At 33.2% G+C, this 14,028-nt stretch overlaps 1 protein-coding gene across 15 annotated transcripts in view; it reads right to left on the minus strand.

Annotated features, from left to right (window-relative positions):
- Positions 1-14,028, minus strand: part of LOC106873190 (kinesin-like protein KIF21A) — a 194,750-nt gene that overhangs the window by 78,553 nt on the left and 102,169 nt on the right. For 9 of the 15 annotated variants that reach the window (XM_089355272.1, XM_052969483.2, XM_089355269.1 and 6 more), the window contains exons 12-16: positions 11,928-11,994; positions 10,793-11,017; positions 9,213-9,336; positions 8,146-8,209; positions 6,518-6,538 (exon numbers count right to left, since the gene is read on the minus strand). In XM_089355272.1, the coding sequence (XP_089211398.1) occupies positions 6,518-6,538; positions 8,146-8,209; positions 9,213-9,336; positions 10,793-11,017; positions 11,928-11,994 (501 nt within the window). The remainder of the gene's footprint in view (positions 1-6,517; positions 6,539-8,145; positions 8,210-9,212; positions 9,337-10,792; positions 11,018-11,927; positions 11,995-14,028) is intronic. The other 6 variants (XM_052969489.2, XM_089355273.1, XM_089355278.1 and 3 more) reach the window with 1 other exon arrangement.

The raw sequence follows: 14,028 nt of genomic DNA on the forward strand, positions 1-14,028 counted from the left end.
ATGCACTCGTTATCTCATAGCTACAAAATTTTGACGATGTGAATGTTTCTTTTTTGAATGACATTGTAGGGTAGGCGTGAGAGGGCTGAATCTGGCCAGCTTGAACATAAAATGGGTAGAATACTTCGGCTAGATGAGGCCAGTTTAAATGATGAAAGGTTATTCAGCATTCACAGCTGCTAAATAAATTCCTAAAAATTGTCTTCACTGAAAAATGCTAATGGTGTCTTCCTCAAGCACAAAGAAATACAAAGACCAAAATCTAAGTGAAATTTACTTTAATATTTCATTTTCAGCTAAACTAAAAGGGTTGACTATAACTTGGAGTTTTTTGTTATACAGGAAAGTTATAATAACAATTCTTACTTATAAAATAGGGTAAAAAACAAAAAGCTATCGACAAGCATGACAAAGAGAAACACATGCAGAGCATGAGGAGTGAGAGTGAAAAAGGAGAAAGTAAGAGAAAACTATATTGAAATATATTTTAATCTTAACCAATAGGTCACAGAATGTCATATGGTATATCTCTTAAGTGATACTGACATATAGCTAGTAGGTGGGCATGTGGATGAACAAAGGGAAAACAAGAACACTGAAAGCAAGCAGGAAAATTCAATTAAAAAAAGTAGATTTAAAGTGCACACTTACAAATTCCCCTTCCCACTAACAAATCAGTTTATGGGATGAGGAAGTATATAAATTATTTTTTCTTACTAAAAGATAGGTGAGAAAAGTTTGAGAACAGCTAGCCTAAATATTAAGAATACATAATTGATTTCAGAAACGATAAAAGAATGAACACGTAAGCAAAAACAGATTAATTATCATAAATTGATCATTAACAGCAAGTCAAGGTGGAAGAATTGTATACATCCACTTAACTCAGTGTTAACAATGATAGTCAACTAAATGCTTGTTTTCTTATTGAGAATAGTTCAAATAGCTTTCAATATTCTTCAAAATTATTATATAAAAGAGCTAGCAGCTGAAACTAATATCATTATGTAAGATATAAGGAACACTTTGATTTTGTTTTTAACATGTAACATCTGTTGTGCCAGTATCAGGTACAAAAATGTATTAGGACACTAAAACAGGTCACAACTGACATATAAAAGTCACAGCACTTTAGAAATGTCAGCAGCATATATTATTTGAATTCCATAATTCAATTCAGCCATCTAAATAAAACAAAAGCAACAACAAAAAAAATCTATTCCAACCCAATTAGATGTAATTCAAATTAAAGGAAACTTGAATTAAGAGATGTTGTAGTTAGTAATGTGGCATAAAGTAAATCTAAAGGCCCAGCAACATCACAATGTTAATAACTTTAAAAACTGTTCATCACTTGCAAAGTGGACAATACTTATAAACTAAGAAATAATTACTCAACCTGGCAGTATTAAAAATATCAAAGGCAGTGAACTCACAGAATCATTAGCACATCAGGCAAAATGCTTAGTGGCATTTGGTCTGTCCTTACGTTCTGAGTTCAAATTCCACAAAGTCGACTTTGCCTTTCAGGGGTTGATAAAATAAGTACCAGTTCCACATTGGGGGTGGTAGGTGTCAATGTAATCAGCTTACCTCCTCCCCCAAAATTGCTGGCCTTCTGCCAAAATATGAAACTGATGTTAATAATAATCACTTCCAATTTAGACACACGGCCAGCAATTCTGAGAAGGCAATTAATCAAAACACCAATATTTGAGTGGTACTTTATAATATTAATGACTTCAGTATTTGACTTTATTTTATTTATTCTCAGAAGGATGAAAGGTAAAGGTGAGCTCAGCAGGATTAAAATTCAATCCAAAGAGCTGGACAAATACTACAAAACATTTCTTCAATGCAATATTCTAATAAATCTGCCAGCTCGCCACCCCAAAAGAGAAATCTATAATACTCATTTCTAACATAAACACAAGTCCTGTCACTTTTAAGGGAGATGGTCAGTTGAAAACATCACAGGTACTTTATCAACTCCCAAAGGGCTGAAAGGCAACAACATGATTTGATCTCAGAATGTAAAGAGCTTAGACAAATGTCATGAGGCATTTTCTCCACTGCTCTAACAATTCTGCCAATCTACTGCAATAATAATAATAGTGATAATAATAATCACTTCTACTATAGGCACAAGGCTTGAAATTTGGGGTGATGGGGTAGTCGATTACATCAACCCTAGTGCTCAACTGGTACTCATTTTATCAACCTTGAAAGGATGAAAGGGAAAGTCGACCTTGGCGGAATAATAATTCTTTTTACTGTAAGTACAAGGCCTGACCTCAATGATCCCAATTTTCAACAAGTATTTATTTTGTCGACCCCCAAAAGATGAACAGCAATGTTGACCTCAATGTAATTTGAACTCAGGACATAATGCCTTAAGAAATGCTGAAGCAGTTTGCCTGGCATATTAACAATTCTGCCAGCTTACCACTTTCTTTAATAATAATAATCCTTAGAGGGGAATGACATTAAGAAAGTTTCACAATTGATTCAAACATTTTAATATCATCTTATAACATATCAGTGACATTAAAAAAACAAAACCATATGAAGTGCAGATTGAGACACAGATGTTATAAGAGTTACTATTTTACATTCAGGTTTTGCATCAGGTACTGCTGGTTTCATCACTAAAATGGTTGCCCTATCACATTGCCGAGTTTAAAACCACTGTCTCTAGCCAAACCTACTAGAAATAGCAATTAAATCTCCTGCAAGCCACACCTACTGTTTTAATTAGAAATTTTTACATTTTTAATTGAAATAACATGTTAAATTATTCTATGATTATGAAATAATCCCAAAATATTGATCCAGTTCATTAATTTAATTAAGTGTAGCATAAGTTAGCTTAATAGCCAATTAAACGGACTTGTTTTATAGACGTGCTTATAATAATCAAGTCTGGCTTAAAGTAATTTAAAAATTTCTAATTACGTGTATTGATATTGGAGTATAAGAAGCTAATCATGTTTTTTTAATAACATATCACAATGTAAGATGGAAGTCGAGCCAAACAACAAGCTACAAATTAAAAATTCAAATTGCAATTTATTTTTCAAAATATATTGCAAGAGTTTCTATCTGGAATAGCCAAATGTTTCTTATACTATAACATTGCACCATTCCTAACAATGACTACCACTAGTGAACTGACATAGCAACACTCAGTGGAATGGTACTGGCTGGATTTGAACTCAACATTAAAGCAAGCAACATGTGGCTTCAGCTCTGTGCATGTGCATGGGTTTTAAATTAAAGTTAGTTTGGAGCAACGTTAAGTATAGCAATGAAACATTTTTGACAGAATCAAATTTACTGCAAAATCTGTGTTGACTGAAATCAGTTTCATTTAATGGTTTATACAAACAGATTAACACATTAAGTGAAAATATCCAGCAACCTGGTTTTTGTAGAACATTTAATATTTATTTTAGAGGTAATCCTGCTAGGCAAGTGATTTGATCTGAGGCCATGTGTTGAAACTAAAATGATTTCAACATGGAAGACATAACCAATGAAAAGCACATAACAACTGTTAATTTCACTTAAACATTTGTTATTTGGTGTCAAAATTTTTATTGCACCAACTGTGACATAGCCACAGATGTGATTCCACTGCAGTCTGTATGTTTTTGAATGGCCAATATGCATTTTCAATGTTGTAATTGATTTGATATTTAAACATAAGATTATACTTCTTTCACCAAGGGAAAGTATCTGATGGTACACTAGTATAAGCATGATCTGAGTAGGTGTCAGGTTATGCTGTATGTTCAAATCCTACAGCAGATGATTAATAGTATATGATGAGTAAGTCACATTACATTGAAATGTAAGAATATAAAGTTTTTTCTGAAATAAATCAATATTCTATTCAGAGCAAAATAAAGGGAAATTATTAAATATTACAGGAACCAGAAGTAAGTATTGGTCATTTACATAGTTCTTTGATTGACGACAAGAATAATATACAAGTTTTTACCAGATTCATTTCAAACATTGGTGGAAATGTGTTTTAAATCAAATATTTATTGCACACTAATGAAATATTGAAGAAAAAAATACATGTATCCTTAAATTAAGCTAATGAAAGCTTAAATTGATCCAAAGGATCCAGAACCTAATGAGGAGATGCAGCTGCTCTGATTTAGTGCCATGTGTGTGTGTGTGTGTGTGTGTGTGTGTGTGTGGTTGGATCCACTTTAAAAAAATAAGCATATATTTCCGTTTTAAAACTTGAAACAAATTCCAGCAGTGAAATATAATCACTGCTCAATGCATAAATATCTGCAACTAACAATTTTATTGTTCTATTCTGCAAAGAAAAGGCCACAGAGATAAGCAGACAGAGATAGGTTGCAGTATAAGAACACAAACACAAATATAAGCATACAGTGACACAAGCATACATAAACATTTGGGCTGAAATTAGCAGACACTATCAAATCAGTATTCAGTTATAACACTTCATGATCAGAGCCCAACTTTTGCGAAGCTCAAAGTACTAATTAAGTTCTGGGGATGACGTAATTATAAAAAAAACTTTAATTTAAAAAATGGTACCTCCATTTGTCTGCAATCAACCGGCAAGAACCTGCAGCGCGCGCGCCCCCACGCCCAACCCCCACCCACCCACCCACACACACACACCATTTATATACATATACACACACACCCTACTCAGTCAACTGACAAACCCCACCAGACTGGTACGACTACCGACTGGCTCCCCATATTCAATATTACAACCAGCATTTTCCAACCTATGGGAATTCAAACGATAGCAACCATGTCAATGACACCAATAAGCCTACAGAAAGTCAAATGGAATATGGAAGAAAAAAGCTTTCCTGTATCAGACTTCACTCCTAGAGAAGAATGTTAACCTCAGATCACAAAACATTGACAGCTATAATTCTCAGTGGACTTAGAAGTGTTTTTGAAACATTAGATGTTAGTATCAATAATTCATTCTTATGGTTAAATTTATGGATAATACTTTTGAGGGGTTGAAATTCATGCTAGAATCTAATATATATCAAGTAGTAGAAATCCATATGATCTCAAAATGAATATAAAGAAAAAAAACACAAAAGCATGAAATACTTATTTCATGCATCAAAACACAGATCTAAATAACCAAGTATAAATAAGGCCATGTAGCTCATGAATATTTACTCTTTCTCTTTCTCTCATGTCTATTACACAAATCAGACAGCTTAGTGAAATCAATTTACATCTCATAATTATTGTATATTATCACTAACCTACTGCAATAAAGTGCAATATTCAATACTTACTTGGCCATCAGCATGTTTAACTGCTGATGTGTTCACCTGTTTGATGCGTTTTGCATCACATCTCTCCAACTGCATTTTCACACTGGTGGTTCAAATCAGACTCACCAGCTACAGGATATCAGTGTTGCATTTTTGATTCAATGTTGCTTTAGAGACTAAAATTTCTAAATCATATAGAAGTAGAACACTACTCTCCATGCTATCAACAGCCTCCCCTAAGAACATTTTTTTCATAGCTGGATTAGGGTCTCCCACTTTCTCTGTTACATTATTTTTTTAATTCCTTCCATGGATCAATGATCCATTCACAAAACAGGGCCCACATACTGTCTCTTTTCATATACATTTTTTCTTCATCATCACATCCTGTTATCATTTCACTAGATTCTCATTATTTCCTTAAATAGTTTATTGATATTAATATCTAACGCTTGAAAAACAATTCTAAGTCCACTAAAAATTAGAATTATGTCAATGTTTTGCAAACTGAGGTTAACATTCTTCACTAGGTGTGCCCTAAATTAGTTCAATACAGGAAAAGATTTTTATTTTTCCATACTCTACCAGGTTGTAAATTCCAAACTTCCATAATTTTGTACATCCACCCTTCTGGATGAACATGGATGATATTTCCTTTTTGAAATTTCTCTTTTGGCTGAATTTTCTCTTAAAAACAACCATTAGTTTTAACTTAATACTATCAAACATATCGAATTTGGGCTAACATCCCCAGAAAATTCATTTCTACATTGTAACATTGACAGATGAGATAAATCCTCAATTTATAAATGTTGAACTCTAATCTATGAACAAACTGGGTCAATTTTCACATGATATATGGAAACTTCTAAATTTTTGTGTTCAAGACGGAGGTCAACTCTTACATAAGTAGATACAGTGTGTGCACACAAGCACACAGACACAATTATGTGTAGAGAGGTTCCTGTCATGCCAGGCAATTTAAAAAAGGTATACAAAGAAAACATTCATTTGTTGAAGCAATGTAAAATAAATATAAAGGTGTAAACTGACATTTAAACTGACACAGGACTAATGAGGTTACTAGTGCAAGTAGAAAGGTGCGAGAAGGTAACATTGACTCTAAGCCAATGAAAGATTTCTGCACAACTAAAATATGAGATAACAACATAACCAACAATGAACACAACTAAATCACACAGAAAGAATTAACTTACCTATGTCAGAAGAACTTAAGTCTAAAAAAGATGTTTTAAGGATTTTTTTTTCAATCATTTAAAGACAACTTTAATAACAATGTTTTTAGACATATGGAAATTCTAAATGTTTTCACCCAGTATTTTCATTACTACATTAAAATGTTTCTTATATTAGTAAAAACCACCAATACTTCAAATTATTTTACAAATATTAATAAATATCCCATAAATTTAATTAAAGCCAATAAATTTTGCATTGGTGAAGTTTTGCTTTAATTTTATGGAGAACAATTTTTTTTTTTGAAGTATGTATAAAAACAGACTAGAGTTGAAATTTAAAAAAAAAAGAAATAAAGAAATTCTTAATTTCACAAATAGCATCTTTATGTTGTTTGATTGGAATTCAAATATGAAACAGTTTACCATTATTTTGATTTATGAATATCTCATCTTTCAAACTGAAATTTGTGACAAAACCTCAGCTGAAATTGTCATTCTTAGGAAAATACATTTAAAATTAAGTATTGATTATATATAGTTCAACATCATATAACTGAAAATTTTAATTTCAGCTTAAACTATAAGCTTATAGAAACAACAACTATTAAAATTGTTATTAATATCAAAAAAATTAGATATTAGAAAATATCAGAAGTTAAATACATTATTTATGTCCAAGAACTTATGCATGTACACATGTTTGCACATCCAAGGGTTCATGTTGAATATTCCAAGAGAACTATTCAAAACACAGGAATTTACTAATAGTTGTATTTCTTTGTAAGATGTAGAAACAATATAACCAAATGGTTAAGTTAGATTTACAATCACAGAGCCTCAGATTTCGTCCCACAATGTGGCATCTTAGGCAAGCATTATTTTTCATATCCACAGGTCAAGTCATAGTTTGTGAGTAAAATGGGATAAAAGGAAACTGTCCATAAGCCTGTCAGATGGACTGCATCTCTAATTCAACAGCCCAACTTTTTCACACTGTACCACACAGATGCCACCTGAGAACAACAATAAGGGTACTCGTGCCTGTAGAATACACAACCACTTACATGCTAATTCAATGATCATGATCATTCTTTTGAATAAACAACTGAAAGCTAATTGTTGGAAATTCTAAGATCTATTTATATTGTGTAAAGTTACAGAGAAACTATTTATGAAGATACTTTGAATGAGTAAAGTGACATCTGGTGAAACTAGCAAAGTTTATAACCTTTGACAACATTTGATAATACATCATATATATATAACTGACCAAGACTAATCACTTCTGAACCAATTTCAATGTAATGACATGAAAACAGAACAGTCAGGGTGAGTGTACTTTTATACTTCTTACAACATCTGATAATATATTTTATATGTATAATTGATGAAAACTAATCACTTTTGAATTAATTTTAATGTAATGCCATTAAAATATCGAGTAGTGGGATGAGTGTTTATATATCAAATGAGTTCACTTTTGATTTGAAATTTTAATACTTTTGAAGTTTTTTCAAATAACAGAAAGTTACAATAATAAGTCAGGCTGAAATATTCCCTGACAAAAAGTGACAATACAAAATGGTTAATATTAGATCTACGTAAAAGATGAATACTAATAGAAGTTTTAGCAATTGTTAACAAACCTTCTTCTTCATCAGTGTCATCAGTGTTGAAATCAAAGCATTCAGAATCCTCTTCAACCATTTCCTGAATAGAGAAAGCATAAAACATTTTATCAATACAAACAATAAAAAGTTCAGTGCCAAGTTCATTATTTAAATAAGTTTCTTGGAGTCATTTTCTATCATTCCAATTATGCAAAAACTCAGAACCTTCCTATGTTATTGCATTCTAAAGAATTTAATATAATTTCTTTTCAAAGACAGTGATCGTATCTTCCATTTTCTACCAATGGCGTAAGTTAAGATGTTAGACTAATGACCTCGCAGTAGAAAGTGTATATCTCTGGAAAGGTAATTGCTTCAGCAAATGATAAAAACCAATACAAGGCTGGGTGTGAGGAGATATAAAACATTAAAAAAAAATAGAATAATTTTTTTAAAACTCTTGCTTATAGAGAGAAAAATTTATATTTGTTTAGTAAGTGGTATGATCTAAGATTGTGCTGAAAATGAAACAGTATGCATACACCTACACTATTATATTCACATCTATTTAGAATAAATACAATAATCCTCTCTACTATAGGCACAAGGCCTGCAATTTTAGGGGTGGGGACTACCCAATAACATTAATTCCAGACAAAATCAACCTCAGTGGAATTTAAACTGAGAACATAAAGACAGATGAACTATCAGTAAGCATTTTGTCTGGCAAGCAAGCAATTCTGCCAGCTTACTGTCACCTTGATGATGATAATCATCCTTTCTACTATAGGCACAAGGCCTGGATTGTGTGGGGAGGGGGGCAGTCGATCACATCAACCCCAGTACTCAACTGGTACTTTATTGACCCTGAAAGGATGAAAGGAAAAGTTAACCACAGCAGAATTTGAACTCAGAACGTAAAATGGGACAAAATGCTAAGCATTTTTCTCAGAGCACTAACGATTCTACCATCTTGTCACCATAATAATAAAAATAATGGTATTAATTATCAAAAATCCTTTTGTCGCACATCTACAACACCACTTTACTGTATTATCAAAATTTAAATCTTACACTCTTAAATAATTATATTTCAAACTGACCTCTCCAGCATAAAATTCTTCAAATACTTCTCCAGTGATGTCTGACAATAATGGATCACAGGGAACATCACCACAGTTGTTTTTCAGCTGGATATTTCCTTCACAGATATTTTCTTTGTCACTTCTAAAAACAAAGTATATAAAAAAATCTCATATTATAGACAATAACTAATATCAGAAAAAAAGAAAAAAAATCAGTTTTTTGTTTTGTCTTTTATATCATACTAAGTTTAATGAGTTACTTGAGCAACCAGTCTAGATATTTTTTGGGCATTACAGAATTCTTTTCTCAAAATTCAGTTTTAGCAACTTATATAAAATTTGGTGAATCCATGATATCAGAATCTCTATGGCTCTCACTACAACTAATTGCATGTGGTAGTGATTCAACTTTTCTCTAAAGCTCGTTACAAATTTATGACAAAATTTCTCAATCCTAAAAACAAAAAAAAAAAGATCATTATCACCGTTTAACATCCATGTTCCATGCTGGCATGGATTTACTAGCTTGACAGGATCCAATGGGCCTACGAACTGCATTGTGCTCCTAGTGTCTAGTCAGCAAAGTTTCTACAGTTGGATGCCCTACCTAATGCCAACCACTACAGTGTGTACTGGATGTTATGTTATAGCATTCTTCTTTATAACAGAACCAAATAATTTACTGTGTGAGTTTGGTTCAGTCTTCAATCTTATGCCAGGTTTTCTTCAAACCATTAGTAAACAGTGGGTTTAGCAAAACTTCTAATCAGCTAACAACACTTCATCAAGCATACATCCTGCATTAACAATGCAATAATATATCTATGAAGATACATTACAGAAAGAATGGTAGGACCAGTGATTTTATATGGCAGCCAGATTTGGTGAAGCACAGAGAAACCAGGCAGTTGTTTGTTGAAATAGGATGTAGTGTATCATCAGAATCGCACCCTGCTTAAGGCACTCGAGGGTCAGGTGATGGTGGTGGTATTAAGCTGAGCAGACACAAAGCCCAAAACCAAATAGGCAAGTACAGTCATTCTGATGGTCCTCTAGTTTCTATTTATTAAGTTCCACTTACAAGACTTGAGCCACTTTGAGACTTCAGTAAGAGATGCTTGTCTTAGAAGGATCTTAGAACAGGATCAGACCCAGAACTACATGATTATGCACCTCAATTTGTATCTCAAATACATTGAACATTCATCACAACATTAATTTGTGGCTTCTCATTGCAGTAGGTACAAATACATAATATTATAAATAATAGCAAAAGAAAGGTTGGGGGGGGGGGGAACATAATAAGAAGGTGGACAGAGAGATAGAGACAGAATGAGAAAGAATGACAGACATGAAGGTGAGGGGAGACAGGCACATAAATAGGAAGTGCGGGGAGATACAGAGAACTAAGAGTTGAAGGGCGAGAGATGTAACTTTGGAGTGGGAACAGAAAGCCAAGAAAAGAGAGAGAGGGAGACAGCTAGGTGGTACAGGAGATTAATTAAAAATCTAGAATGATAATGTTCCTAGTCAAGAGGACTTGTTAATGCTGATTACATCTTAGATAAAAAGACAATTTAAGCAAGTTTTTTACTTACTCTTGACCATCTCCTCCTGTGCGGTATTTTATCTTTTCTTTGAGGCTTCGTAAATCTTCATTAGCCTCTTTCAGCAGATCATAATTGTTTATCTCGGGACTGTTGGGTACTTCAGTAAGAGAGGAAGACATTGGAACACGTGGGCTAAGAGCAAGCCGAGACTGAGCTCGAGAAGCAGAATTCTGTGCAATTTTACATCTAGACTCTGCTTCTGCTAATTTAGCACTGTGAAAAAGAGGGAAACAATTGTACAGTATTGTACTTCAAATAAAGAAAGACAATAAGAACTAAACTGAAACACACATATAAAATACTATAGATACATATAATAGTCAAAATATAAATGGAAAATTTAAACAGAATTTTTCAATAACTGCAGAAAATTCAAAATCATATAGAAAGCTTGTCATCAGCATTATTATTATTATTATCATTAAGGTGGTAAGCTAAGAGAACATTTGTATGCTAGACAAATTGCTTAGCAGTATTTTGTCTGTCTTAACGTTTTAAATTCAAATTCTGCCCAGGTCAATTTTGCCTTTCCTCCTTTCAGAGTCGATGAAATCTTATTTTATTGACCCTGAAAGGAGGACAGCACTGGGGTCAATGTAACTGACGAGCCCCTTTCCCTAAAATTGTTGGCCTTGTGCCAAATTTTGATATTATTATTATTATTATTATTATTATTATAAGTGATGTGTCAATGAAGGCTGATTCAGGGACAAGTTTATACCATATTGTTTCAACATCCACTTTCCCATGATTAAATGGGTCAGAAAAGACTTTACTAAGGCAGATTTTTCTACAGCTGGATGTTCTTCATGGTGCCAACCTTTGTTTTCAAGCAAGGTATTATTTCCCCTGGTCTAATGAACAATAGTGGAATTTGAACTCAGAAGATAAGGATGGATGAAATGCTATTAAGCATTTTGCCCAACATACTAACGATTTTGCCAGTTCGTAGTCTTACATCAATATTGCAAAGAACTGTCAATATTGATTACAGAATAAATTCCTATTAAAAATAATTTGCCTGTAAATATTACAGTATATGTTGCTCACATTTTCTAATCAGTTACATCAATTGTAGCAGATATGATTATATAAAAAAAATAACTTGTTTTGTTATACATACCGAAGTGACTCTGTTTCTTTAGTATAATTTTGTATCACAGTTGTTAGTTGTTCATTGTTCAAAGGTTCTAAAAGAGAAGAAATATATGTGAGGAGTACTAATTAATATATATTAAAACAACAGGTTCTGGTATGATCACAGACATATTCATAGACAAGGTAGAACACACCAAGTTGTGAATAACCACTATTACTATATGCTTCCCCTATCATGTATTATTACAAATTCCTTCATGATCATAGTTTAATGTTTAGTGCTCTTGAAAATATTGAAAAATTTGGAAGGTTTTGGTAAAATGGTCAACTTTAATATTATTAAACTGCTGTTTATAACAAAGAATGTTCTTCCATAAAATTATGGTTGAATATTTAAAATGAAATATGAACACTAAGATGAGGTGGTTTTGTAGGATAAAATCTGGTATGGTTTTGAATGGGTTGGTATTGAAAGTGACTGGTTTTTGTATGATAGGACCAAAAGTGTGATCTCAGATGTTATCATAGAACTAGAGGTGTTGTTTGAGATGAGCTGGCTATCTAGAAGTTTGATACCTGATTACATCAATTCCAATATTCCATTAGAAATTGTTTCAGTAATTCTAGAGATGAAAAGCAAAAACTGACCTCAACAATATTTGGATGCAGAACATTATTGAATGAAACTAAATTCTATAAGACATTTAGCCAGGTGATCTATTTCAGCAACACTACTGATCTTTAAACATTCATAAGCAATTTAAAAAAAAATATGACAGCCAGAGGAGAGAATACAATGCTTCATAATATATTTTAGGGACAAGACTAGTGCGAAGAAGGAAGGGATGCTCAGTCTGGAGACATGGCCCAAATGTTTGTAACTTGGACCAGCTGGTGGAGTTAAACAGAGTGATGGTTTAAATCTACTCCACCAAATTAACAAACAACTTTGATATTTAACAGTGTGCATACATATGCTATGCTATGAAGTTAAAAGAAAGAGAGAGACAAACTCAGAGACAGACAGAGAGATAGACGGCGAAAGAGGATGGTGTTTAGCAAAGGGTAATGCAGTAACAGTGAGAAGTAAGAAAACTTCATTATAGAGTTAAATAATTAGCTGAAGGGAGATGCAAAAAGCGAGAGTAAAGTGTTTACTGGAAGAAAGATGCTAGTGTTGAGAATACGAGAAAGGGAATGCTATAGACATATAGCACGCATACACGCACATACACATGTGATATACTGAGAACTAAAATAGTTGTAAAAGTGTTAGTAGGGATATTGCAGGTGTAATATTGTTAGGGGTAGCTTTGTGCCAAATGCTGATAGGCTAAAGTATGATAGAGGGACAGGTGTCATAACTCAGCAAGAAAGGTAGAAAAGATGGAGAAGAAGAGTCAGGGTGCACCCTGAAGGTACAACGTGAATAAAAGGAGAATAGGGTCTGAGTGTCGAGGATGGCCAGGTGGGTAAGTTGTCAAGAGTGTGAAAGGTGAATGACAGAAGATAGAGATGAGGATAAAAATGAATGCCAAGAAAGGTGAATATGGATGGAGGCATGGACATTGGTGAATCTCACTTTTGAAGAATGTAAGGAAAATAGGTGTGAGCCTAAGAGGAGGTGGTAGGTGGTAATATATAAAAGGGGAGTGGGAAGAAAGCAACAGGATAACACACACAAAGATTATACACACACACACACACACACACACGTTCTTTTATTCATTTAGTATTTCACTGACATTTGTACTTTAAAGGCACACACCTCATTACCACCACCATTATCACTCCCACACACCTTTATATAATGTGAAGTAGCCAAGTATCTCCTATTCAGCAAGAAACTTGTCCCTGGCCTTCTTTCATATTTTAATTTCTCAACACCTAACATAAAGCTGTGTCTCTCTCTTTACTATACTCCCACTCCATCAGGGAGGTCATTTAGTTTTGCAAGTTATGTGGCAACCTCACTAGTGTTGTTGCCTCCCGACAAAAAAAAAAAAAAAAAAAAAAATCACCAAATACATTCTGTAAAGTGGTTGGTGTTAGGGAAGGTATCTAGCCACAGAAGCCACGAGTTACAGCAAATACTGGAGCACCACACAGGACTTCTATCACATTAG

The sequence above is a fragment of the Octopus bimaculoides genome, chromosome 7 (assembly GCF_046866305.1).
Source record: "Octopus bimaculoides isolate indiv1 chromosome 7, ASM4686630v1, whole genome shotgun sequence".
Classification (NCBI taxonomy): Eukaryota; Metazoa; Mollusca; class Cephalopoda; order Octopoda; family Octopodidae; genus Octopus; species Octopus bimaculoides.